The sequence below is a fragment of the Hemiscyllium ocellatum genome, chromosome 42 (assembly GCF_020745735.1).
Source record: "Hemiscyllium ocellatum isolate sHemOce1 chromosome 42, sHemOce1.pat.X.cur, whole genome shotgun sequence".
In the NCBI taxonomy this organism is placed as follows: domain Eukaryota; kingdom Metazoa; phylum Chordata; class Chondrichthyes; order Orectolobiformes; family Hemiscylliidae; genus Hemiscyllium; species Hemiscyllium ocellatum.
In genome coordinates, this window is record NC_083442.1 from 31,254,138 (window position 1) to 31,281,607 (window position 27,470).

General features: G+C 44.1%; 1 protein-coding gene across 1 annotated transcript; it reads right to left on the bottom strand.

The window, feature by feature from the left end:
• Positions 1–2,815: 2,815 nt before the first annotated feature.
• Positions 2,816–14,876, bottom strand: LOC132834718 (neuronal acetylcholine receptor subunit beta-4-like). Its single transcript, XM_060853679.1, has 5 exons — positions 14,724–14,876; positions 13,106–13,150; positions 12,904–13,013; positions 10,704–11,670; positions 2,816–2,944 (listed from the first exon to the last, which is right to left on the bottom strand). Exons 1-5 carry the CDS (start codon positions 14,835–14,837, stop codon positions 2,816–2,818), a joined length of 1,365 nt encoding a protein of 454 aa, XP_060709662.1. The 5' UTR covers positions 14,838–14,876.
• Positions 14,877–27,470: the final 12,594 nt, after the last annotated feature.

Here is a 27,470-nt window from a genome sequence, read left to right on the forward strand (position 1 = left end):
GGAAAAGAACTCAGAAGATGCTACATTCTATCCACTTCCCAGTCTGCCTAAGAAACCTGGAAAATAAATTAAAGACTGTGCAAGAATACTGAGGCCTTTGTAGTGTGGTTGGTAAGCCAGATGTTAGAAGTTGCAAGTAAAAAGAACTTTTAAAAGGTTATATCCAGCAAAGATAGTGTCAGTATTTCAGACATTTGATCAGAGCTATAAAGCTATAGAAATCTCTTCTGGAGCAAGAGGAGTCAACCAAAGTGTTATTGGATGACAGTGTCCCGGAGGGGTTTCAGGTGAGCTGCAGTGGGTGCGTGGGTGATAGCAGATGGGAGTGGCATACAATGACAGTGGGTCTCTTGGTAGGAATAGCTACAAGCAGTGACAACCTTTGAGGGTAAGTGAAAACAGAAATTACCAGAGAAACTCAGCAGGTCTGGCAGCATCTGTGGAGAGAAAGCAGAGTCAATTTTTCATATTCCGGTGACTCTTGCCCCAGACTTATAAAGTTGTCTGTTTTCGCTGACAGACCTGCTGAGTTTCTCCAGCAATTTCTGTTTTGGTTTCAGATTTCCAGCATCTGCCGTTCTTTGCTTTTGATACTAACACAAGTTCTTTCTTTCTGATTTATTTTTAGACCATCCCAAATCATTAGAATTTACGATGGAAAGACTTGGGAACTTAAAAAAAACATCGAAATCAGCAATGTCTAATCCATTCTCAAAGACTTTCCTTGACATTTCCAAAACAGCAACATTTATAAACAGGTTGTATTATAGAATTGATCTTCATTTGCTTGAACCTTGTTTTCTTGACTCTTGTTTCCTGTACTCTGAGTTCTTGGCGATGCATGGGGTAGTTAGTGTGACCAGATCCCAGTTGCTCCTTTCTATTAGAACATAAGAAATAGGAACAGGAGTATGTCATCTGGCCCCTCCAGCTTGCTCAGCCACTCAATAAGATCCTGGGTGATCTTTTCATGGACACAACTCCACTGACCTGCCTGCTCACCATAACCCTAATTCCTTTACTGTTCAAAAATCTATCTTTGCCTTAAAAACATTCAATGAGGTAGCCTCAACTGCTTCACTGGGCGGGGAATTCCACAGATTCACAACCCTTTGGGTGAAGAAGTTCCTCCTCAACTCAGTCCTAATTTTGCTCCCTGTTAATTAGAGGCTATGCCCTCTAGTTGTAGTTTCACCCGCCAGTGGAAACAATGTACCCGCTTCTATCTTATATATTTCCTTCATAATTTTGTTTGTTTCCTTAAGATCCCCTCTCACTCGTCTAAATTCTAATGAGTATCTCTCCTCATAAGCCAACTCTCTCAACTCCATAATTAACGGTGATTATGTTGAGTTTATTGAAATGTACAAGATTCTGAGGGGGCTTGACAGGGTGAATGTGGAGAAGATGCCTCTACCAGTGTGGAAATCTTCAACTTGGGGATACAGAATAAGGGGACTCTCATTTCAAATGGAGTTGTGAAGGAATTTCTTCTCTCAGAAGATAGTGAATTTCTGGAATTGTCTACCTCAGGGAGTTGTGGTGGCTAGATCACTGGAGGTAGATGGATGTTTGAACTAGCAGGGAGCTATGGGTAATGTGGAACTGGCATGAAAGAGGAATTGAGATCTTGGGCAGGTCAGCCATTATCTTATCGAATGATGGACAGCCTTGAGTAGCCTACCCATGCTCCTATTTGGAATAGGTTTATTGTAGTCATACATACCGAAGGACAGCGGAAAGCTTTGTTTTGTGAGCAGTACAGGCAGACCAGAGCAAACAAGGATGCACAGATCATAGGGTGCTTAGGGAGAGTGAGGCAGACAGGTTACACTGCACAGGAGGTACATGAAGCAAGATCAACATTAAATGAAGTTAGACAGGTCCATCCATCAGTCTAATAACAGCAGGGAAGAAGCTGTTCTTGAAGCTGTTGGTGCGTGTGTTCAAACTTCTGTGTCTTCTACCTGATGGAAGAGAGCATTACTGGGTGGGAGGGCTCTTTAATGATGTTGGCAGCGTTCCCACAGCAAGAAGAAGTGTAAATATGGAGTCCATGGATGTGAGGTTGGCTTCTGTGATGGGCTGGCTGTGCACACAATTTTCTGTAGTTTCTTACGGCCCTGGACAGAGTCATGCGAGGCTGTTATGCACCCAAACAGAATGCTAAAGGATGGTGATGGTCCTTATGGACATGCCGAATTTCCTGAGCCACCTGAGGAAGAAAAGGCGTGGTTGTACCTTCTTGACTGGCGCATCTATGTGGGAAATCCAGGAACTTATTAATGTCTAATAGGGTTAGATTGAGACATCAGACTGACAAAACAGTTTTGCAGTGTTTCTGTTTATTTAGAACAGTGTAGCTCTCAAAAATTAAAACAAAAATTTACAAAGTTACATTTAAAATTATTTTGTATCAAACCAAAGCTTTGCATGGCTATTAAAAGTTGGTATTAAGACAAAGTTAGCTTACAATTGATATGAGGATAAAGTGAGGACTGCAGTTCCTGGAGATCAGAGTCAAGAGTGTGGTGCTGGCAAAGCACAGCAGGTCAGGAAGGGCTTCTGCCCGAAACGTTGATTCTCCTGCTCCTCAGATGCTGCCTGACCAGTTGTGCTTTTCCAGCACCACACTCTCAACTACAGTTGATATAATAATGCCTCTTAGTAGTACAGACATTTTGCAGATAAAGGGAGAGCATTTGAATCACGTGCATCACTTTGGGGTGGTTCCCCTTCCTTCTGCAAACAGTGGTTGTTTAAAAAGCTCCGTGCACAATGCAAATTTATGTACACTGCTGCGATCCACTGAAGCTCAATGTTTTTGTGACTGACAAAATGGCTGCAGAAACAATCCAACTGTTCCCACGACACAAAGCACAATAAAAATCCAGAGGAACAAGCGATCAACCACCATGGCCACGTATTTCCAGTCTTCAGTCACCTGGAAGAGAAAATATTCAATGTATTTTTATTTATGCAGCAGGGGTTACACAAGGCTCCTTTCTCCTCAAACAATCCAAGCTTCATAAACGTTCTGAAACTTCACACTGTGTCAAACATCTCATGTTGTTCAGTTTTTGTTTGCTTCTCTCGAATCTCACTTTTCTCAGCTGGCTGGGCAAATGTCTTGCTCTGCGGTTGCAATTACTTTTTATAGGCAAGGTCTCTGAAAGGGTCATATCCGTACTGGCTCATAGGTGATGTACCAGCCCTCAATCACCCTGTCATTGCCTAACGCTCTTCCCTTCCTCTCCTGAATGGTTAGTGTGCAGTCCCACTGGGTGCGGGCATCTCAGGTCACTCACCTCAGGTGCCAACCATCATGTGCAATTCTGTCTAGGCACTACTTGTTGGTGTAACTGCCCAGCAATCCTGGCAAACCTGTACTTGTGCATTGCACCAAAGGGCAAATGAACAGAGATTAGGGATGGGAACAGTGCCTGATTTTCTTTCCTTTCACAGTCCATTCTAACTCATTGTGCTTTGTGCTCGCTCTTAGAAGAAGCTAGCCCATTGGTCCCAATCACTTGCTTTTTATCCAATGCACTGTATTTTCAAGTATGTACTAAGTATTTATGAAAATTATTATTGCTTCTCACTTGCTCACAAGACAGCACATTCCCAGGAGAATAATTATTTGCATTTTTTATGTATGGCAGGGTGGCTCAGTGGTTAGCACTGTTGCCTCACAGCATCAGGGACCCAGGTTCAATTCCAGCCTTGGTCGACTGTCTGTGTGGAGTTTGTACAATCTCCCCGTGTCTGTGTGGATTTCCTTCGGGTGTTCAGGTTTCCTCCCATGGTTCAAAGATGTGCAAGTCCAAAGGTGGGTTGGCCATGCTAAATTACCCATAGTGTTCAGGATTGTTTAGGGTGATTATGTTAGCCGTGGGGAATGCAGAGTTATGGGAATAGGTCTGGGTAGGATGCCCGTCGGAGTTGGTGTGGACTTGTTGGGCCGAATGGCCTGTGTCCACACTGCATGGATTCTATGATAATCTCATTACCACAACTCACTTCATTAAAAAAAAACTCATTCTCTCTCCATCTGATTGTTAATTTCCTTGACTGTGTGGAGTTTGCACGTCCTAACCCGTGTCTGCATGGGTTTCCTCAGGGTGCTCCGGTTTCCTCCCACAGTCCAAAGATGTGCGGGTCAGGTGAATTGGCCATGCTAAATTGCCCGTAGTGTTAGGTGGGGGGTGAATGTAGGGGTATGGGTGGGTTGCACTTCGGCGGGTCGGTGTGGACTTGTTGGGCCGAAGGGCCTGTTTCCACACTGTAAGTAATCTAATCTAATCTAATCTTAACCTGTGCCCTAACCTTTCCACATGTGGTATCAGTACAAAGCTAGTTACAGCATTCTGTCTGTCTCAAACTGAGCAACAACTGAGCCTTGGATCTTCTGGAATATAAAGCTTAGCACTGTCCATTTCCAAACTATGTTATCGGCAGACCTCACCTCTATGTGTAGTAAAAATTCTGTTTCCTTGAGGCTTTGATTTCAAAGTATATATTTTGTTTTCTCACTCTGATGATTTTCTGGCCTTTTTATGCAGAGTTTAATATTTGTTCAGTGCTGTCTGACAACCCCTCTGGGAAATCTCAACTCACTGACTCCTGTAATCTTGAAACTCTCTGCTGGTTTTCAATTTGAATCTATGAGCCTAGCCTCTGGCAAAGACTCCCGACAGAGTCAGAGGCAGAGCCACCATCCATCAGACCCAGCCATTAGTCCACCCAAACCCATCTATGAAAACAAATGGATTTGCATTATGTAGCTCATTTCATGTCTGCAGGGCAAGAATTAGGTTTGTACTCTGTCTAAGTCATCTTTAAAAACATAACTTGTTTATTTTTGGTGCAACTTATGCTCAGAAGGAAAAGCAATATTCCTCAATGACTTTTCCCACTCTGCATCAAGTATTTATAGAGTCATAGAGATGTACAGCAAAGAATTAGACCCTTTGGTGCCAACTAGACAATCTAAATTAATCTAGTCCCATTTGTCAGCATTTGGTCCATATCTCTCGAAATCCTTCCTATTCATATACCCATCCAGATTGCTTTTAAATATTATAATTGTACCAGCCTCCACCACTTCCTCTGGAAGCTCATTCCATATTCTGCCTGAAAACATTGCCCCTTAGGTCCATTTTATATCTTTCCCCTCGCACCTTAAACCAATGGTCTCTAATTTTGGACTTCTCTACCCTGGGAGAAAGACCTTGGCTGTTCATCCTATCCATGCCCCTCATGATTTCATAAATCTCTATAATGTCACTCCTCAGCCTCTGATGCTCCAGGAAAAATAACCCCAGCCTTTTCATCCTCTCCCTACAGCTCACCCTCCAGCCCTGGAAACATCTTTGTAAATTTTCCCTGCACCCTTTCAAGTTTAACAACATCTTTCCTATAGCAGGGAGACCGGGACTGAACGCAGTACTTCAAACAAAAACAGAAGTGCTGGGAAAGCTCAGCAGGTCTGTGAAGAGAAATCAAAGTTAACATTTCGGGTCCAGTAGCCCTTCTTCAGATGCTTCGAGACCTGCTGAGCTTTTCCAGCAACTTCTGTTTTTCTCTCTGATTTACAGCATCTGAGGCATTTTTGTTTTTTATACAGTACAGTATTCCAAAAGTGGCCTAACTATTTCTAGGCTAACTGAAGCACAGGTGAGGTGCTGGAAGACTGGAGGTTGGCAAATGTGGTGCCACTGTTTAAGAAGGGCGGTAAAGACAAGCCAGGGAACTATAGACCGGTGAGCCTGATCTTGGTGGTGGGTAAGTTGTTGGAGGGAATCCTGAGGGACAGGATGTACATGTATTTGGAAAGGCAAGGACTGATTTGGGATAGTCAACATGGCTTTGTGCGTGGGAAATCATATCTCACAAACTTGATTGAGTTTTTTGAAGATGTAACAAGAAGGATTGATGAGGCAGAGCAGTAGATGTGATCTATATGGACTTCAGTAAGGCGTTCGACAAGGTTCCCCATGGGAGACTGATTAGCGAGGTTAGATCTCATGGAATACAGGGAGAACTAGCCACTTGGATACAGAACTGGTTTAAAGATAGAAGACAGAGGGTGGTGGTGGAGGGTTGTTTTTCAGACTGGATGCCTGTGACCAGTAGAGTGTCACAAGGATCAATGTTGGGCCCTCTACTTTTTGTCATTTACATAAATGATTTGGATGCGAGCATAAGAGGTAGAGTTAGTAAGTTTGCAGATAACACCAAAATTGGAGATGTAGTGGACAGTGAAGAGGGTTACCTCAGATTACAAAAGAATCTGGACCAGATGGGCCAATGGGCTGAGAAGTGGCAGATGGAGTTTAATTCAGATAAATGCGAGGTGCTGCATTTTGGGAAAGCAAATCTGAAGAGGACATATACACTTAATGGTAAGGTCCTAGGGAGTGTTGCTGAACAAAGAGATCTTGGAGTGCAGGTTCATAGCTCCTTAAAAGTGGAGTCGCAGGTAAATAGGATAGTGAAGAAGGCATTTGGTATGCTTTCCTTTATTGGTCAGAGTATTGAGTACAGGAGTTGGGAGGTCATGTTGCGGCTGTACAGGACATTGGTTAGGCCACTGTTGGAATATTGCATGCAATTCTGGTCTCCTTCCTATCGGAAAGATGTTGTGAAACTTGAAAGGGTTCAGAAAAGATTTACAAGGATGTTGCCAAGGTTGGAGGATCTGAGCTACAAGGAGAGGCTGAACAGGCTAGGGTTGTTTTCCCTGGAGAGTCGGAGGCTGAGGGGTGACCTTATAGAGGTTTACAAAATTATGAGGGGCATGGATAGGATAAATAGAGAAAGTCTTTTCCCTGGGGTCGGGGAGTCCCGAACTAGAGGGCATAGGTTTAGGGTGAGAGGGGAAAGATATAAAAGAGACCTAAGGGGCAACTTTTGCACACAGAGGGTGGTACATGTATGGAATGAGCTGCCAGAGGAAGTGGTGGAGGCTGGTACAATTGCAACATTTAAGAGGCATTTGGATGGGTATATGAATAGGAAGGGTTTGGAGGGATATGGGCTGGGTGCTGGCAGGTGGGACTAGATTGGGTTGGGATATCTGGTCGGCATGGACGGGTTGGACCAAAAGGTCTGTCTCCATGCTGTACATCTCCATGACTCTATGAAGCATAGTTAAAGTTCTCATTACTACTCTCCAACAATTCACCCCAATTTCAGACAAACTTTCCAAAGTAGCATGTTGATATCCTCACATTTCTGCTATCAACCATCATTTGGCATCTCTGCATGAAAATTTACATCAAAACTGATTGTTTTATAACTATATTGGGATGTGGTTACTGAAAAGAAGACAGTTAATTAATTACCCAATCATGCACAATTTCTTTCACTAAATATTTGGGAATAATCTTGTGTCTTTCATTGTTGGACACACTCAAAGGAGATGTGTATTATCTGAAAGACGGTTCTTCTCCCAGTTCTAGCTTCCAATCTCTCTCTCTCCATCGCACCTTTACGAAGGGTCTGGATCTCATTGTCTGAAAGGGTGGTAACGGCAGGAATCCTCAGCTCATTGCCAAGGCATTTAGATATGTACCCCAAAGTCCCATAACCTCCAGGGGTATGGACCAACTGCTGGAAAATGATATTAGGCCAAGTAGCTTGTTTTCTAGCTCATGCAGATGTAATGGGAGAGTGGGAACCTTCTATACCCTAAATGTTTGCCACTCTTCCTATATATGAGTCAAAGGAAAAACACACAGGGATGTGGGGCGAGAATGGAGTAACGGCTCCTTTGGAGAGTCAGCACACACACAATTGGTTAAATGTGCTTTTGCGCTGTAATGATTCAAAGTTATTCCGTTGATAATTCTGCAAACAACATCTTTGGGTCTGTCTTCCCCAAATATTGTGTCATTTATGCTCATTGCTCCTTCCTGCATCCTTTCTGCATTGCTCTTTTTCTTACATCACCTGTCCCAGTAGTTCTGAAGAAGAGTTGTACCACACTCTAAATGTAACTCTGTTTGTCTCTCACATGAGCTGCTAGACCTGCAGAGTTTCTCCAGGACTCTGTATTTGCCTCATATCCTGTCTCCCTTCAGTCTTCCTGCTGCAGTTGTACTAACCCAGGCAAGATATGACTTAATTTTTACAATCTTTCCATGCTGTAAAACTCTATGACTATGACAGCATCTACCCAGCAAGCTGCAACAAACAACATTGTGATGATGATCACATGATCTGTTTTAGGAATATTGGTTAAAGGAGGGTGAACTTCCCGCTCCTTTCAACGCCATAATTTTTCATGAACAGATGAGGTAGTTCAGTGTCTCGTCAAACGACACGCCAACAGGGCAGCATTGAGACAATCAACTTTGTGCTTTGAGTCTGATGTGGGACTTGAACTCATAACCTTTTAACGCTGCATACTGGGAGGGGTGGCACTGGCTGTCCCATGTCAACCCCTCTGTACAATTAACATCCAAAGTGAATGTCATGCTTTTGTGTGAGTAAAAATTCTGCATTTATAATTATGAATTTATTTTACACGAAAAGAAGAAAATCTCAAAATTGATTGTACATTCTCATTTGTTCTATGCTTTCCCAAGGGCATGTAGTGGAAGAAATGTACACTATAATGTAGTGTAATCCTGTGTGTTCCTGCTGAAACAAAATAATGTGATTACAAACGCAATTAGCAATCACTATGGTACAGTGGGTTGGATGAAATTACATTTCTTGATATACTTTACTTATGTGTAGTTTTTGAATCATTGTGTATTGACATAAATTAGAAAACTTGTTTAAACAGAACGAGGAATAGTCAACAGGTAGTACACAGTGTGATTACTGTTGAAATTGGGAGGTGGGGCTGGGGGGTTGCCACTTTAGCTTGATGGTTGGTTTGCAAAACAGTGTGATGCTGACAATGTGGCTCCAATTCCACACAACCAGCTGAGGTTACCATGAAAGGCTCTCCTCAACCTCTCTCCCCTCACCTGAGGTATGGTGGCCCTCAGATTAAATCACCACTAGATGTCTTTCTCTAATAACAGAGCAGTCCTGTGCTCTGGTAAGACTGTAGTGACACTTTACCAATAATGCTGAAAATAATTGTACATTTTGTTGAAGCATCCCCCTTGCACTCAGGACAATTTACAAGAATACCAGTGTGAGGGGAATTATTTTGATTTTCCATGTTTGAGTGCTGAAAGGAACTGTGCATCCCAGACCAACTTATCTATGGAGGCAGCAGATTCAGACTGTCTTCTGTCCAGGGTTGAATTCCCTCAGCCTTTAAAACCAGTCTGTCTTGGGTTACCCTTCTATGCTGACCCTTCTTGTCACTCAGAGCTGTTGCCTCATTGTTAATGCTGATCAAGCAGCTCTATAATATTGAAAGTGTTGGAAGCAGTACCTGGATTGCAACGGCTTTGTTGGTTCAGATTGCTGGGAGAGCCAGCATTCCTTTTAGGTAAAAACAATGACTGCAGCTGCTGGAAACCTGAGTCTGGAGTAGAGTGGTGCTGAAAAAGCACAGCAGTTCAGGCAGCATCCGAGGAGCAGTAAAATCGACGTTTCGGGCAAAAGCCCTACATCAGGAATACAGGCAGAGTGCCTGAAGCGTGGAGAGATAAATGAGAGGAGGGTGGGGGTGGGGAGAAAGTAGCATAGAGTACAATAGGTGAATTGAAAAACCTGCGCTCACACCTCCACCCTCAACTCCATCCAAGGCCCTAAAGGAGCCTTCCACATCCATCAAAGTTTTACCTGCACATCCACCAATGTCATTAATTGTATCCATTGCTCCCGATGTGGTCTCCTCTACATTGGAGAGACTGGATACCTTCTAGCAGAGCGCTTTAGGGAACATCTCTGGGACACCCACACCAATCAACCATACCGTCCTGTGGCCCAACATTTCAACTCCCCCTCCCACTCAGCCGAGGACATGGAGGTCCTGGGCCTCCTTCACCACCGCTCCCTCACCACCAGATGCCTGGAGTAAGAACGCCTCATCTTCTGCCTCGGAAAACTTCAACCCCAGGGCATCAACGTGGACTTCACCAGTTTCCTCATTTCCCCTTCCCCCACCTCACCCCAATTCCAAACTTCCAACTCAGCACTGTCCCCATGACTTGTCCTACCTGCCTATCTTCTTTTCCACCTATCCACTCCACCCTCCCCCCCCGACCTATCACCTTCATCCCCACCCCTACTCACCTATTGTACTCTATGCTACTTTCTCCCCACCCCCACTCTACTCCAGCAGTCCTTTTAGCCTGGCCTGGCAGAGTCTAATGACTAAAAGTGTTTGGTGAAGAGAGATTGAGAGGGGGAGAGCCATTTTGCCACAAGAGAACATTATAGACCAAATCTTTTCAAGGAGAGAAGAGGAAGAGGAACAACGACATCAACAACAGCTCAGGATCTTTGTTTGAAAAATGCTAGAGTGCTGGTACTCAGGAGCCCATTATTATACAGATTAGGCACAGGACTAGGGTGGCAGTGGGTGATATGTGCATTTGTAAGCCAATTAACCCAATCCAGGACCATAGAGTTGGCTATTTATGTTGAACCCAAATTAAGATGCTGGACATAAAAGGTGCCCAGTTCTAGACGAGGGAAACCAGCCACTCCAGTCACTCAGTCACAACTGCCACCACCATTAGCCTGGGGTCAACTGGTGGCCTGACTCGATTTAGTAAAATGACACTTACGTTTTGATTTTCATCATCATTTTTCATGTGATCTGCAATGAATTTCACCCCATCGAGAGCATCCTGCAGTTCAGCTGGGAGCTTTGTGGAAGTTCTCAGCCTTAAATCTTGGTGGCAGCCATCAGATGCTTCCACGAAGTTGAAGTCATAAACTTTGGTCGAAGTGGGATTTATAAAGAAAGCAAAGTTCTTGTTGCTCTCTTCTGGACTTGCATGGGCATTGCAGAGATTGCTCTTCCTGTGTTGATGTGATTTTTGTTTAGTCCAATTGTTCTGAGGTCTCTTTATGAACAGGAGGGACGGCAACCTATTCAGGAAAATGTTCTTCACCCATTGGGGCATGGTGTGCGTGCTGGGAGAGCGGTGGTGAATGTTGAGGACACAGACACTGGTCACTATAGAGAATGTTACCAGCACCATGGTGAACATCAGATACTTCCCAATCAATGGGACATCCAAGGAGGTTGGTGGGACAATCTTGGAAATCAACAGGAGGAACACTGTCAATGCAAGTAGAACAGAGATACATAGAGTCATCTTCTCACCACAGTCTGATGGAAGGTAAAACACCAGAATGGCGAGTGAGGTTATGAGAATACATGGGATAATGAGGTTAACAGTATAGAAGAGGGGCTTCCTTCTGATAATGAAGTCATACGTCACATCGACATAGGTTGGGTCCAGTGGATTTGTGTTTCTCCTCCCTGGGAGCATCACTATGTCCCACTCGCCACTGGGCGTGAAGTCATCCATGCTTGCACCATCAGTTTTGGGGATCAGGTCGATTTCCGTGTGGTCATAGGTCCAGGACCTGAATTTCATGGAGCAGTTCTGCTGGTCAAAGGGGAAATGTTTCACTTCGATCTTGCAGGCACTCTTATAGATGGCAGGTGGCAGCCAGTAGATACTTCCATTGTAGGAAATAATGGCATTAGTGTAGACAGAGACTTCATAGGTCCCATCAGCACTACAATGACAAACGTTTGTGGAGATTTAAGAAAAAGTAAGTGATAAACAAGGTATAAAGTATAAGGCTGGTGGAGCAAAGCAAAGATATGTTGAAATTGCATGATACTGAATGCCTTGACATGAAATTCCTCCATTTGCTGTTCAAAAGAGACATTTTCAGTTAATATTTCAGAGCACGGTTGAATCACATGGAATACCCGCATTTACTATTCACTTCAAGTGTTCGTGAATTAACGTTAAGTTAATAAGGGGGCTTGGAAAAAATGCACACAAAAATACAGGCTGATACCTTGTGGTGTTGGACTGATGGACTGCTGCACTGTAGAGTGCTTGCATTTTGGATGGGCTGTTGATCTGAGGTCCTGTCCACCGTAGAATCATAGAACCCCTACACTTTGAAAACAGGCCATATGGCCCATTGAATCCACGCCAACCCTCCAAAAAAACATTTCACCCAGACCCATCAACCTTGCATTTCCCATGGCTAATCCTTCTAGCCTGCACTCCTGGGCACTATAGCTTAGCCAATCCACCTAACCTGCACAAATTAGGATTATGGGGGGAAACTGGAGCACGTGGAAGAAACCCACACACACATGGGGAGAATTGGAATTGAACCCAGGTCCCTGGCGCTATGAGACAGCAGTGCTAACCAATGAGCCACTGCATTGCCTGTGTCCTTGGCACATTGCTATGTGAATAGTTAAGGCATTTGATGGTTTTGGTCAAGCAAGGAAAGGAGACTCTGTCCTGGCTTGAATAGAGACACAATACCATCCAGATCGAGGCCAGGTCTCTAGCGCTGGGCAGCATCAGTGCTCACCACTGAGCTACCATGCCTCCCTCTCAATAAATGGTAACATGATGCTCTTTCAATGAGATTGTGGGGGTTCTTGCTTATTTTCTCTCTGATTTTGCCCACTTCTGCGCAGACCCATGAGGTTCATGCGTGGCAGTGGTTTCTGGAAGCGAAGTCAATATGGGCATACACAAACCCTCTGAGCATCTCCATGGCCACACAGCTTAGAGGTGACATTGGCTGTCACTGGTGTGTCACTACAAAAGCAGATATCAATTGTGGGAGCTTGCTTCTCACAAATTGACATTTTCCAAAACAGTGATTAACTTCAAAAGCCTTTCATTGGTCATAAAGAGCTATGGGGACATCCTGATTTCATCAAAGGAGCGAGAAAAGTGCTTTTATTTTTCTGTGTTTGGAATTCAAACTCACTTGTTGTACAACACGATGTCCGGGAGCCAAAGCTGCTTGGCATTTATCCGTAGCTTACGAATCCCTTCGAACTGCTCCGGGTCCCAGCGCAGCCGGTAGTCATTCCATTCCTGTATTGGAGCACACAAGAGGAAGTGACCCTGTCTCCATGCTCAAAGCGGGCATTCCCGCATTTCAAAGATAAACGTGGAGAGGTACTGACCTGCTTTAACCAGACGTTTGTTGTCATGATCTGCTCACGTTCATTCTAAACAGAAAGAAGGTTGAGGGTGGGGAATTGGGGGACACAGAGTTGACATTAATGATATTTGTAAATGTTGTTGATTGGTTTTACACATGCCTATACCTCTCTAATGCCTGTATATGCATTTGTATACTGTCCCAGGTTTTTAAATTATACTTCTTAAAATTTGTCCAAGGGATGTGGGCTTTGCTGGCTGGGCCAGTGCTTTTTGCCCATCCCTAAGTACCCTTGAGAGGGTGGTGGTGAGCTGCCTTCTTGAACTGTGTGGGATAGGTAGACCCACAATGCTGTCAGGGAAGGAGTTTCAGGATTTAACCCAGCCACAGTGAAGGAACGGCAATGTATTTCCAAATCTAGATGGCTTGGAGAGGAATTTGTAAGCAATGGTGTTCTCATGTATCTGCTGGCATATTGCAACATGCATTGTTGCCATGTCAACATTTGTATAAAATGACAACACTAGTCTGCATTAGGTCATGTCACCTGAGAACGAATATCTCTTGGCCCCTGTGTAGAATACCAGAGGACAATAATGTACAGACCCAGGAATGATCTATTGGCTGCTGTCTCTCGTTTGATTAAATTCTCAGCTGATACTCACACTCTGGGCTGCTACTGGAGGAGCATGTGTGTGAAGGATCACAGAATTGGCTGTGGGAATATAAACTAGCTTGGAGCAAACCTTTTGGAGAGGAAAGGAGTTCACTTGTGGAGGAAGAAATAAAGCTGATCCCTTGACACTGCAATAAAACATCCTCACCCACCATTTGTGGTCAGGAATGGGACTCCTGGAAGGTATGTTGCCTCCCTGGTACCAGGGTCCGGGATGTCACCGATTGGGTTTACAAGATTCTTAAAGGGGAGGGTCAGCAGCCGGAAATCGTGGTATATATTGGCACATAGCCAGGAAAGGGATTGAGGTTCTGAAAAGTGACTATAGAGAGCGAGGTTCGAAGCCAAAGAGCAGGATGAGTAGAATAGTGATCTCAGGCTTGCTACCAGTGCCACAAGATAGTGAGGTGAGGAACAGTCAGAGAGTGTAGCTTAACACATGGCTGAGCAGCTGGTGCAGGAGAGAGGGCTTCAGATACTTAGATCATTCGGTTCCTTCTGGGGAAGGTGGGACCTGTACATGAAGGACCTGAACTGGAGGGGCACAAATGTCTTGGGTGGGAGATTTGCTCGTGTTGTTCAGGAGCATTTAAACTAATTTGGCAGGGGGGGGGTGGGAACCAGAGTTACAAATCTGGTCAATGTATCAATGATGATCAATATAACCCTGAGCCTTTCTGATCTGTTTTTATTTTATTCAATCCCCCATCAGCAGCAATGCCTGACAATGCCATGCCCTGGGATTTCCACCCTAGATCTCTCCACCCTGTTCCTCCTTGAAAACATTAATGTCCTTGGACTGATCACCAATTCTAATCCCACATTTTGAGGCATTAGGCCAAATTTTGTTAAATGCAGTGGGATATTTTGCTGTCAAGGGCTCTATACAAACGTAATTTTTCATACAGCAAGGAAGCAGACACTTGAAGCATTGATAATACATCCTCAACCCCTGTTAACGTACCACATTGATGAGCTGTGCCAGTGAGACCTGAAAGACAATAGAGACCAGCTCAGAGTTGTTGACTGCTGGTCGGATCAGTTTATTGTACCTCTCCGGATCCAGAAGGTAATTCATTAGCCTCTCCTCGACCTCTGCACTGTGGCTTCCTGCAGAAAAGTAATGGGCACATTAAATCCAGCCCTACACTGCTCCAGGGTTTCTAAACCTCTTCATTCCCCCCTTCTCTTTCAAGTCCTTCTCAGGCACAAGCTATTCCCTGGTGAGGACAGCTAGAGAATTTGCTGCTCCCCTCAGCCTCTAATGATTTTGAGCTGTCTGTTTAGGAAGCAAAAAGTTAACTGAGTTGATTTGACTCTGGGAGATGAGCAAATTGTTTCAATGGTGTTGAGGCGCCTAGTGTTAATCTTGTGAAGTTCCTAAGGTCACCTGGACCATCTGTGACACCTCTCTTCCCTTCCTGGACCTCTCCATCTCCATCAAATCTGGTGGACATTTTTTACAAACCCACCAACTCCCCACAGCTACCTGGATTACACCTCTTCCCACCCTACCTCCTGCAAAAATGCCATCCCGTGTTCCCAATTCCTCCTCCTCTGCCGTATGTGCTCCCAGAAGTACCAGTTCCACCACAGAACACACCAGATGGCCTCCTTCTTTAAAGACCGCAATTTCCCTTCCCACGTGGTTGAAGATGCCCTCCAATGCATCTCATCCACATCCTGCCCCTCTGCCCTCAAACCCCACCATCCAACCGCAACAAGGACAGAACCCCCCCAGTCCTCACCTTCCATCCTACCAACCTTCACATAAACTGCATCATCCACCAACATTTCCGCCACCTCCAAACGGACCCCACCACCAGGGATATGTTTTCCTCTCCAACCCTTTCCGCTTTCCACAAAGACCGTTCCCTCCATGACTACCTGGTCAGGTCCACGCCCCCCTACAATCCACCCTCCCATCCTGGCACCTTCCCCCGCCACTGCAGGAATTGCAAAACCTCCACCCTCACCTCCACCCAATGCCCCAAAGGAGCCTTCCACATCCACCAAAGTTTCACCTGCAATCCACCAATATCATTTATTGCATCTGTTGCCTCCGATGCAGTCTCTTTTACATTGGGGAGTGCTTTAGGGAACATTTCCGGGACACGTGCACTAATCAACCCCATCGCCCCATGGCCCAACTTTTCAACTCCCCCTCCTGCTCTGCCAAGGACATGCAAGGTCCTGGGCCTCCTCCACTACGATTCCTTCACTACTCGATGCGTAGAAGAAGAACACCTCATCTTTTGCCTCGGAACATCAATGTGGACTTTATCAGTTTCCTCATTTCCCCTTCCCCCACCGTACCCCAGTTCCAACCTTCCAGCTTAGCACCATCCTCATGACCTGTCCTACCTGCCTATCTTCCTTCCCACCAATCCACTCCACCCTCCTCTCTGACCTATCACCTTCATCCCCACCTCCATCCTCCCAATGTATTCTTGGCTATCTTCTCCCCAGCTCCCCCCTCCCCTCCCCCCCATTTATCACTCCACCCTGGAGGGTCCCTGCGTTCATTCCTGATGAAGGGCTTATGCCCGAAACGTCAATTTTCCTGCTCCTCGGATGCTGTGCCTTTCCAGCACCACACTAATCTAGACTCTGATCCCCAGTATCTGCAGTCTTCACTTTTGCAAAGTACCTAAGTTGTCAATTTTGATGGAACTATTTGTGGGGGTTTTTAATTTAACTGCCCCACAAGTCAAATTAGCCTGTTTTTTTGCACCTCTGGTATTTTTGTAACTAAAGAAAATATTATTTTTGAAATTATGTGTTCTGTATTTCATGGAATCAAAGAATTGTTGTAAGCACAGAAGCTAGCCATTTGGACCATTATGGCTATGCTGGCTCTTTAGGAGTTTAACCAGGCTCCAGTACCTCCATCTTTCCCTGTGGCTCTGCAATTATTTACATTCAGGGGCTTATCCAATCTCCTCTTGAAAGACCTGGTTGAATCTGCCTCCACCACACTCTCATTCCAAATCCATCCACTCACAGCATCACAAAAGATGATTTAGTCTCGCCTTTGGTTCTTTCGCCAATCACTTTGATTCTTTACTCTGATGCCAATAGCAAAGTCAATCTTTATCGCTCGATCTAGGATCCCCAGGAGTTTGAAATTTGTATGGAATCTCTTCTTATTATCCACTCAGTCTTATTCATTCAAGGTATGTGGGCATCTCTGGCTCAGCAAACATTTATTACCTGTCCCTAATTGCCAATTAAGGTGGTGGTGACCTACCTTCTTGGATTGCTGCAGACCCATTGTAACATAGTTCCCAAGTCAGTATGGTGAGTGGCTTGGAGAGGAACTTTCAGGTGACAGTGTTCCCATGTATATGCTGTCTTGTCCTTCTAATTATAAAATCATGGAATACCTACAGTGTGGAAGTTTGCCATTCAGCCCATCAAGTCTGCACCGACCCTCTGAAGAACACTCTACCCTATTCCTCTAACCTTACATCTCCCATGGCTAATCCACCTAACCTACACATTCCTGGACACCAGGGGCAATTTAACATGGCCAATCCACCTAAATTGCACATCTTTGGACTGTGGGAGGTTGCTCAGTTGAAGGTGCTATCTAAGGAGCCTTGGGTGAGTTATTCCAATACTACTTCTAGATGGTGCACACTGCTGCTACTGAGCTTCAGTGGTGGACGGAGTGAATATTGAAGGTGGCGGATGGGATGCCAGTCAAGTAAGATGCTTTGTCCTGGGGTTGGTATGGAGCCTCTTGAGTATTGTTGGATCTTCACCCACTCACACAAGTAGGAGACTTGATATGAAGGGTATGGATAGGGTGAATAGCCAAGGTTCTTTTCCTGGAGTGGGAGAGTCCAAAACTGGAGGACATAGGTTTAGGGTGAGAAGGGAAAGATTTTAAAGGGGCCGAAGGGGCAACATTTTTGCACTGAGGGCACGGAAGGAGCTGCCAGAGGAAGTAGTGGAGGCTGGTGCAACTTCAATATTTAAAAGGCATCTGGATGGTTGCGTGAATAAGAACGCTTTAGAGAAATATGGGCCAAATGAGATCAGATTAATTTGTCTGATCGGCATGAATGAGTTGGCTGCTTCCTCATTAGAGAGAGAGAGAGAGATGACTGGTGATGGTTTAACCTGACAATCACCACACTTCAGGGGAGAGAAGAGGTTGAGAAGGTGAAAACTACATGGTAACTTCAGCTGGTGCTTGATTTGAACCCATTGTTGCTGCCGTCACTGGAACACAAGCTAACCTTCTGGCCAACTGAGCTAACCAACCTCTAGTGTTGAGGAGGTGAGTGGAGCACTACTTTGAGTTGTACTCTGAGGGAGAATACTGTCACTACAGAAGTTCTAAAACACAGCAGAAAGTCTGTCCATCACAGCTGGACTGGATATTGAGTCCATGGTGGAGATTTATAGCAGTCATTTTTGGGGAGGCGATGGCCAATGGGATTATTGCTGGACTGTTAATCCAGAGATCCAGGTAATGTTCTAGGGACCTGGGCTTGAATCCCACCATGGCAGGTGGTGAAATTTACATTCCATAAATACCTGGAACTATGAGTCTAATGATGTCATAAATCCATTGTCGATCCTCAGAAAATCCCATCTGGTTCCCACATGAAAGGAAACTGCCATCCTTACCTGGTCTGGCCTATACGTGACTCCAGACCCACAGCAATTTGGTTGACTCTTAACGTAGGGGTGGGCAATAAATGTGGACCTAGATGCTTGCCTAGCAAGCAATGCTCTCAGCCCATGAATAAAAAAACATTCTTGCTTGCTATTAGCAAAGCTCCAGGTACAGTGCCATGAGCATTAAACATAGCAAACTGGCACTTGCTGCAGCATCTGTTGAAACTGCTTTGTCCCTGCTGGAGTGAGCGGGCAGGGCAGTAGGATAAAGGTGGGACAAAGATTGTGACTCCATGTCGGAAGAAGGACAAACATAAGGATTGCAACAACAATCGAGGCACATCCTTGCCAAGCATTGTGGCTAAAGTATTTTCTTGTGTTGTGATTGTCAGACTGTGGATCCTGGCTGAACGCATCTGCCCCAAATCCCAAACAAATAAACTCAGCAATCCTGACAACTTCTGGGAAGAGAAGGCAGAGTTAACATTTCAGGTTGAGAGACTCTTTTTCAGCACTGATTGTAGGCTGGTAGATATACTAAAGATGGGGTGTATGGTGGGGTGGGGTTAGGGGGAAGTGGGAGGAATAAACAATAGGTGAATTGCAAGTGAAAGTGCCCAATGCGGTGGTTAACAGGGCCCCCATTCATGCCTGACCCATTTCCCATACTTTAGCCCTTACCCCTTCTCTTCCCTCCCACACAGATCCCCCTCAACCTTACCTACCATCCAAAGGAACATTAGCCACCATTTCTGTTCCTAGCTACAATCAGTTCTAATGAAGGGTGACTGGACCCAAAACATTAACCCTGCTTTCTCTCCAAAGATACTGCCAGACCTGCTAAGTTTCTCCAGCACTCTGTTCTTGTTTCTGACTTCTAGCATCTTTGGGTTTTTTTCTACCCCAAATCTCAATCTGGTTCCAGAACTCGAACATCTACAATTCACATGATCTCCCCAGCCTGACAGCTGCAAGAGAATTGCCACAGTATCTAATGTATATGTTTTATATAGATACAGCCCTCATTGATCTCTCAAAGGCACTTGAGCATGTGAGCTATTTAAGCTGATGGAGAAAATTGGCCACCAGTCCAAGCTGCTGAATGTGATTTCCTCTTTCTATGACAACATGATGGGTAAGGTTAACCATGACAGGGCAACATTGGAACCTTTGAAATCTCCATTGACATCAAACATTTCTGGCATTGACACACTTTGGCACATTCCCCTTTTTGCTGCTGTCATGTGCCCTCATGTCATTGGCAGAGGGTATCTGCCTACAGTCCAGACTTGTAAAAAGCTCATTGGATCTCAGGTGAACAAGAACAATGACAAGAGTACACCAAGACCACTTCAGGTAATTTCTCTATTCTGATGATGCTGTATTAACATTCCACAGTGAGGAATATCTGCAGCAGCAATCGACTGGTCCTTTCACCCGGAAAGAGGTAGGTTTGACTGTCAGCATCAGGAAGAAATGTCTGGTCCAGGATATTGCCATACTGCTGTATGTCAGCATTAACAAATTGACACCAGAGGCTGTTGATAGCTTCACATATCAAGGCTCCACGATCACCAGTAATCTGTCACTCGATGCTGATATCATTGCAAAAGGTACAGCTGATACATTCAGTCTGTAGGAAACAGAACTTCAAATTGTGTGTCAACTAAGCCTGCATCCTCAGTGCATTCTATAGAGTGGTGAGGCCTTGACAGTACATGCGTGGCAGGAACAATCTCTCAACAGTGTCAACCTTCACTGTCTCAGACAGGTTGCAAGATAAGATCACCCATTGAGAGGATCTGAAGGGCACTCATTCAATCAGCACACACTCATCACGAAGCCAATGGCATCTGAGATGGCTCGACCACATTCATCAAATAGATGACAGCCCTTTACTCAAAGCTCTTTAGGACAGAAAACATAAACAGCAATTGCTGGAGAGACTCAGCATCATCTGTGGAGAGAAAGTAGAGTGAGTGTTTCTTCAGAAGGGTCACTGGACTCAAACATTAACTCTGGTTCTCTCCAACGATGCTGTCAGACCTGAGTTTCTTCAGCACTTTGGTATTTTCTTCAGATCTGCAGCATCTGTAGTTCTTCTATTTATCTTCTAGACAGTGATTGGCCACTGAATCATGACCAGTCATAGTCTAGTTAGATATTGTTCTTAGGGCTAAATAGGTGAAAGGGTTTGGGGAGAAATTGGGAACAGGGAACTGGATTGGATGTTCAGCCATGATCCTATTGGTGCAGCAGGCTTGAAGAGTTAAATGGCCCACTTCTGCTCCAATTTTCTTAGTTTCTGTTTCTATGACTTCCTTGGTGTCTATATCTCTGCTGCAACAGTACCTTTTCAGTGAAATATGAAGAGAGCAGATAATGATACTGACAACTTGGCGACATTAGCTAATAGTGATGAGTTTTGTTTGGAAGGACTCTGGGAGAAACGAAAAGCTCAGCTGGCCCAGAGTAATAAGCAGTCAGTCACCCCACAGGCGGTTCAGCATAGCCAATCCACCTAACCTGCATATCTTTGGACTGTGGACCACAGGAAACCTGCACAGACCTGGAGAGGACACACAAGCTCCACACAGTCATCCAAAAGTGGAATTGAACCCAGGTCCCTGGCACTGTGAGGTAGCAATGCTAACCACTGAGCCCTCTTGCTACTCCAGTACGCTAAAGGTTTATTCATCCTGTTGGCTGTAAATGTTAATGCAGTCATTTCGGAGACAGAGTTGAGTTAAATGGGAATGTGGTTTGTAATGTGCAATACTAAACTGAGTTAGTTCCCATAAAAGGAAACATGGAATTCTACATTTTTAATTCTCCCTCACACCCACTCACAAACAGGTAAGCATACAAGCATCCTTTTGCTGAATACAATCCTATTTTCTTTGTTTCAATTATCTCTGATCAAGGTCAACATTTAATCAATCAAGTGACCTGGTGTCAAAGTTCAAACCAAGAATTCACATCCACTCAAGGTAATGTAATTGTATCAAAACATATTAGAGAGGCAATTGTAATTGCAGTCTCCTGATTGTGTATGGGGGATGGGGAAGTACTGAGATTTCCAGAGACCTGAGCTAATGATGGTTGCAACACAAGAGATGTGACTTCATTGACCTGGTATAATTCATCCCAAGGTTTACTGTTGACTATGTTATTTGCTCTCTGCCCACATTAAATCACAGAAACTGACAGAAACTAATCCAATGTATTTCACTTCCAAAACCCTTCAAGGTAATGCACGGGATACCAATTCTCCTTCCTACTTGACAAGGAGGGTCGACATTCTAGGCCTGTGGCTATCCTGGCAAACATTTCTTATTTTCTCACCCCTTCATTCTGTTCTGTCACTCACTCTATAGCTGCACACCTCCCAATGTCCAACATCGACTCTTCAAGTTATTACCTCGCCCTTACTGTGCCGAGCACACGTTCAATTCTCTCAGTATTGAAAAAGCGCAAATGAAAAAGATCCTTCATAGCCAAACCTAAACGGCTGGGCTGCAGTCACACACACTCGTTACAATTGCATTTCAACATACAATGCCTGCGGTACTAATAAATTCGATGCAGCTTGGCTTATTAAGGGAAGCCTGCCCAGTTACACATTTTGCACCGCTTCAGTCTAACTTCTGTTAGAAAGGAGGAATAAATCGTGCACTTACTTGTTGCAATAGTTAGTAGGCACAGGTAAAGCATTGAACCCATCTCCGCTGCAGACGTCCAACACTGCTCTGGACGGGACTTCCAATCATGTATTTTTTTTTGCGGGAGGATAGGTGTTTAAATAGTTAACAATCTCTGGTCAGATCAAAGGAGCCGGTAGGAAATGATTTAGAGGACGTTGGATTCTGGGGGAGCAAGGGGAATAGGGCGTTTGATCTCTCCAATGCTTGGGAGCTGTCCGTGGTGCTGAATAAGATTTCTGGTCGAGAAAGGTCCAGGCTGGAAAGTGAAGGAGGAAAGGCGTCACTCAACCGCAGGCTGCGGTACTGTGTTCATAGCATCACAGCCAGGCAGGAGACATGGAGGACCTCCGGGTGAGAAAGGAGCTCAACGCCAGTTCTGCTTCTGAGTTAGTAAATATTGCCGGTCCATATCAGGTTACAGATCCCATCCTGTTAGGTTCCAAACTCTTGTACATTGTCCAATAGCTGATCTGCAACAATGGTTCTGTATATGCGTACCTATGAGTATTCATACTTATGGAGCTAGTTTATAAAATCGTAAAGACGAAAGGAGACCATTTGACCCATTGCTCACATGCCTTGTCCTTTGTCCCACTCCACCATCACCCCGCAATTCTCCCATACAATACTTCCTCTTCAAAATCAGTGTCTATAAATCAGACGAGCATCAATACATCTTTAGTACATGACTCTATCCATATTTTAATAGTAGCTGATTGAAAATAAATTATAATGTTTAAAATAAATTTGTTTTAAATTGATAAATTTCAAACCAACATGCGTTGATTTTATTACTCAGCAGGTGTGTCGGCAAACTCACAATGGGGCAAATCAATTCTCCTGCCTGTACTGAAAAACCCAATTCACTAATATCATAAATAGTCATGCCTAGGTGTACAGCTTAGTAAGACTAGAATGAGCTTTCACATCTACTTCAGCTTTTGGTTGAAGGCAGGTCTTGATCCTCCCAACCCAAAACAGGGATCAGCCTCATGCTGTTACCTGGTCATCCAGTCAACTGTCCCTCCCTCATCCTGCAAAAAATAGCTATAGCAGCCTACATTTTTACATGCACTTTGCAGTCTGGAACTATGGATAGTGATAGTAAAGGTAGCAGTGCATCTTCAGTCATGTGGCTGACTGGGAATCTCTCCTACTCTTCCTGCCTGATGATGGGGTATGGTGGAAGGAGTTACAAGTTGATACCTAACCTGCTTGGCTGAATTGTGAATGCACCTTCTTTGGCTGTCAAGCCCTGGTGTGGGGCTTGCACCCAGAACTTCTGGCTCAGAGGCAGAGCCACTACCAGTACAGCACAAGACTGCTTAACTTCTAATACAAATGGAAATATTGCAGATGTTCGATAAACAAAAATGCTGGCAAAACTGAGTAGGTCAGATTGAATCACAGAGTGAAAGATTAACTTTGTTACCTGTTCCATGGCCACTGTATGACCTACTGAGTATTTCCAGTGCTTTCCATTTATAAAATTCATGCACTTCCTATTGGTCCTACTAATAACAACATCACCTTACAAGCACACCATACTCTTCCCATATCTCCTGGTGAAGGCCTTAGAATCTGGATGAAATTGGTCGGTGTGGAAGAGATTTGTTATGGTAGCCAGTCTTGAAATCGCAGGTGCACTTCAATTTGTTTGTATTTTAATGTGTCTGAGTTGACTGAACTCGGTGTGTTATGGAACAAGAATGGAATGAATGCAGAAAGGGTCTTTCCCATGGCTGGAGTGGGAACTTCTACCACCTACAAGGACATGGGAACACCACCTGGGGGATGTTCCAAGCCACACATTTGGAACTATACCACAGTTCCTTCACTGTTGCTGAGTCAAAATCCTGGGGCTCCCTCCCTCACTGCTCCCAGGGTGAGTCTACACCCCAAAGACTACAGTGGTTCAAGAAAGCAGCTCACCACTTCTGCGGGGAATTTAGGTATGGGCAATAAATGCTGGCAAAGCCAGTAATGCCCTCATCCCATGAATGGAATGTGAGTAGGGAATGAAAGAGGACAAAGGGCAGGAAATAGGACATGAGGAATGTCAGATGAGCCATGATTCTGTTGAATGGCAGAGTGGGCCTGAATGGCTGAATGGGCTGCTCCTGTTTCTATTTCTTAAGAGGTTTACGAAGTTGACATGAATATATACATTATTGGCCAAAAATATCAGAATACCTGAGAACACAGGAGCAGGATGAATTCATGTCTGCCTTGAACCCGTGAAATTGTGCCTGATATGCAAATTAGAAACATTGATGATAGGAGCAGAAGTAGGTCACTGGACCCCTTGAGCCTGATCTGCCATTCAAAATGATATGGCTGATCATTGAGCTCACATCCTCCTCCTCTGCCCTCACCCCCTCCCAATAATCTCTTGATCCCATTAGCCACAAGCCTTTACACATCTCATAATGTTTTGGCTGCAGCTTAACTCTACATACCTGGCTTTGCTCAGATCCTTTAGTAACTTTGACTAATAAAAATCCATCCACCTCCATTTTAAAGTTAACAATTCATGTGGTATCAATTGCTATTTGTGAAAGCAAGAGTCTTCTACCAACCTTCGTGTGACAAAGTATTGATTAATTTTCCTCCTGAAAGATCCGACTTTCATTTTTGAATGTGTCTCCTAATCCTCCCCAACTCACAGAAATAGTTTCTCCCAGTCCAGCATATATGTTTAACTTAATATCTTGCTCAAATCACTCCTCAACCCTGCATTTAAATAATAACCATAGTCTCCCCACATTTCCCAGTGAAGGTCTTAGAATTTGGATGAAACTGGTCGATGTGAAAGAAATTTATTATGATAGCCAGCATGCCTTGAAATCATAAATGCCCTTCATTTCATTTGTATTTTTGTATGTTTGAGTTGAATGAACAAGGTGTTTTATGGAATAAGAATGGGACGGGTGGAGAAAGGGTGTTGCCCCTGGCCAGACTGGGAAGGGGACTCTCAAACCCAGGAATTGTTTCAAAATAAGGGACAAAACATTGAGGACTGAGATGAGGTGGAATTCCTTCACTGAGAGAGTGGTAGAATCTTTTGAATTCTGTACCAAAGAGGGCTGTGGAATCTCAGTCATTGAGAAAGTTCAAGATAGAAATTGATAGATTTTTAGATGCATTGAGAAATATGGGGACAGTTTTGATGTAGCTTTGAGGTAGATTAACAGCTATGATTTAGAATGATCAAGTTAGTTTGAGGGGTTGAATGGATTACTCCTGCTCCTACGTTCCTTAAATTTGTTAATTGATAATTCAAGGTTGAAGTCTGGGTCAATTCTCTTTGCGTGGTGACTTTCTCAAAAATCTCCAATAAATTCCACTTTCTGATTTTCATAAAATTGACCATCCTCCAAGTATGCTTACAAGAGCAAGAACTGGTGTTTGATGAGAAGGCGCAGCGTTGTGCAACTTTCCAAGTTGGGACACTGGGCCTTCATGAGCTGAGTGCACAATAACATTTCTACAGTACTCTGGTCAGTGCAGGAAATAATGGAACCTATCTGCTATGAAGATTACATTTAATTAGATTTTTGCTGAGTTAATTCAGAACTCACTACAAAACCACCATATTCTTCAGTAATTTAGTTATCCTTCACAGACATTCCAGTCGGGTTTTGTCAATAAAGCAGAAGTCTTGAAATAATTTACAATACAGTTGCCCATTATAAGCTGAATGACTTTAAAAATCACACAACACCAGGTTATAGTCCAACAGGTTTAATTGGAGGCACTAGCTTTCGGAGCGACGCTCCTTCAACAGGTGGTTGTGTTCAGTTCCAAAGCTGAACGACAGTTGATTCAACTTTACATATTGACAAATGATGCAGTCAAGAGAACCAAGGCTGAGACTCATTCTGTTGCAACAGTATAGCCCCAGTTTTATCTAGGAGATATTGGGAAGGTGTAAACTATAGAGCACTCAGGAGCTAATCCCTTCCCCCTCTGACTCAGAAGGTCAAGAGTTCAGGTCCCAGTCTGGAATCTTGAATGACAATCTAATACATTTTGTGACACAGTGCTCAACTGCTTAAAGTGTTGTCTCTCAAATGAACTCTTAAACCAAAATCCCAACTGTCTTTTCAGCTGGATGTAAAAGTTCTCATGTTACAGAAAGTTGCACAATTGTTTTGATACAGAACAAGGCCATTTGGCCCATCATGTCTGCACTGGCTCTCCTAGCATTCTGACTTATTGCTAATCACTTGCCTCTTCCCCATTAACCTGCAACCTGTTTTGTGGTGTTTGCTATATTCTGTCCATTATCCCGATGCATACTGGAGGGCAAGTAACACTGTTGTCCTGGAGACCATGGGTTTGGTGTTGTGTTTGATATCTTTATCATCAAAATGCTTCTTTTCTCAGGCCACTGAAGGCTGTGTTGCCTCTCCAAAGGAAATGTTCATTTTCATTCTCAATGTCTGCCCTTGCCGAGAGGAAGTTCCCAATAAAAATATATTCTTAAATAAATTAACCATGATGTCCACGAATCTTGATAGTCGAGGGCAGTGTTGCATGGCAGAAGCAGGCTGGGAAATGACTCTTAAAGGACCCTTGTCTCTTTTCTTATTAATTCATGAGATGAGGGCACTACTGGCTAAGCAGCATTTATTCCCCATCTCTAATTGCCCAAGGATCAGTTAAGACTCAATCACATTGCTGTGGATCGGGAGTCACTTGTATACCAGAACAGGTAAGGATGAAAGTTTCCTTCCCTAAAGGACATTAGTGAACGAGATGGGTTTTTCTGAAAATCAACAATGGGTTTGTGGTCAATTCCAGATTTTTTTTAATGAATTCAAAATCCCCCATCTTCCAGGACAGGATTTGAACCTGTGTCTCAAAATGTTACCTGAGTCTTTGGAATAACAATCCAGTGATAATGCCACTAGGTCTCCCCAGATATGATGTTTAACTTGAAGCCCCTCCATTCTTTAATATGCCTCCATAAGTGCATCAACAACGGCATGGATCATGGTTTCTGAGTCTGTGCACACACCAGCCTTGTCCCACGCCGCAGCTCAGTAATAGAGATTGTGATTGTCTTGGTATGGATGGCAGGCAATGAAGGTTCAACAGTTTCCCACTTGTCCTGTAGAGATCTCCACTGCCTTGTGGAATGTGGTGAAGTGTTGTGGTGAGGAAAATGCAGAAGAGCATTGGTGCAATGATGCTGTTTGTTTGACCCTGGGCTGCACTTGTATTGGATTTGTTGGCGAGGATCACACTTTTATATCCAGACGACAAGCGCTCAGCTCAGACTGTAACCCTCATTCATTATCGAAATGATTGGATTGCCCAGGCATCTGGTTATTGTACACGATAAATACAATTCAATTCAAAATATAAAC

Bases quoted from the DNA above. Each gene is read 5' to 3' on its own strand.
- LOC132834718 (XM_060853679.1), bottom strand. From the start codon at position 14,837: ATGAATTACCTTCTGGATCCGGAGAGGTACAATAAACTGATCCGACCA. The intron at 13,151-14,723 runs GTACGTTAACAG...CTTTCTGTTTAG, and splicing joins TGGCACAGCTCATCAATGTG to AATGAACGTGAGCAGATCAT. The intron at 2,945-10,703 runs GTAAGTGTCATT...TTTCTCTTCCAG, and splicing joins ATGATGATGAAAATCAAAAC to GTGACTGAAGACTGGAAATA.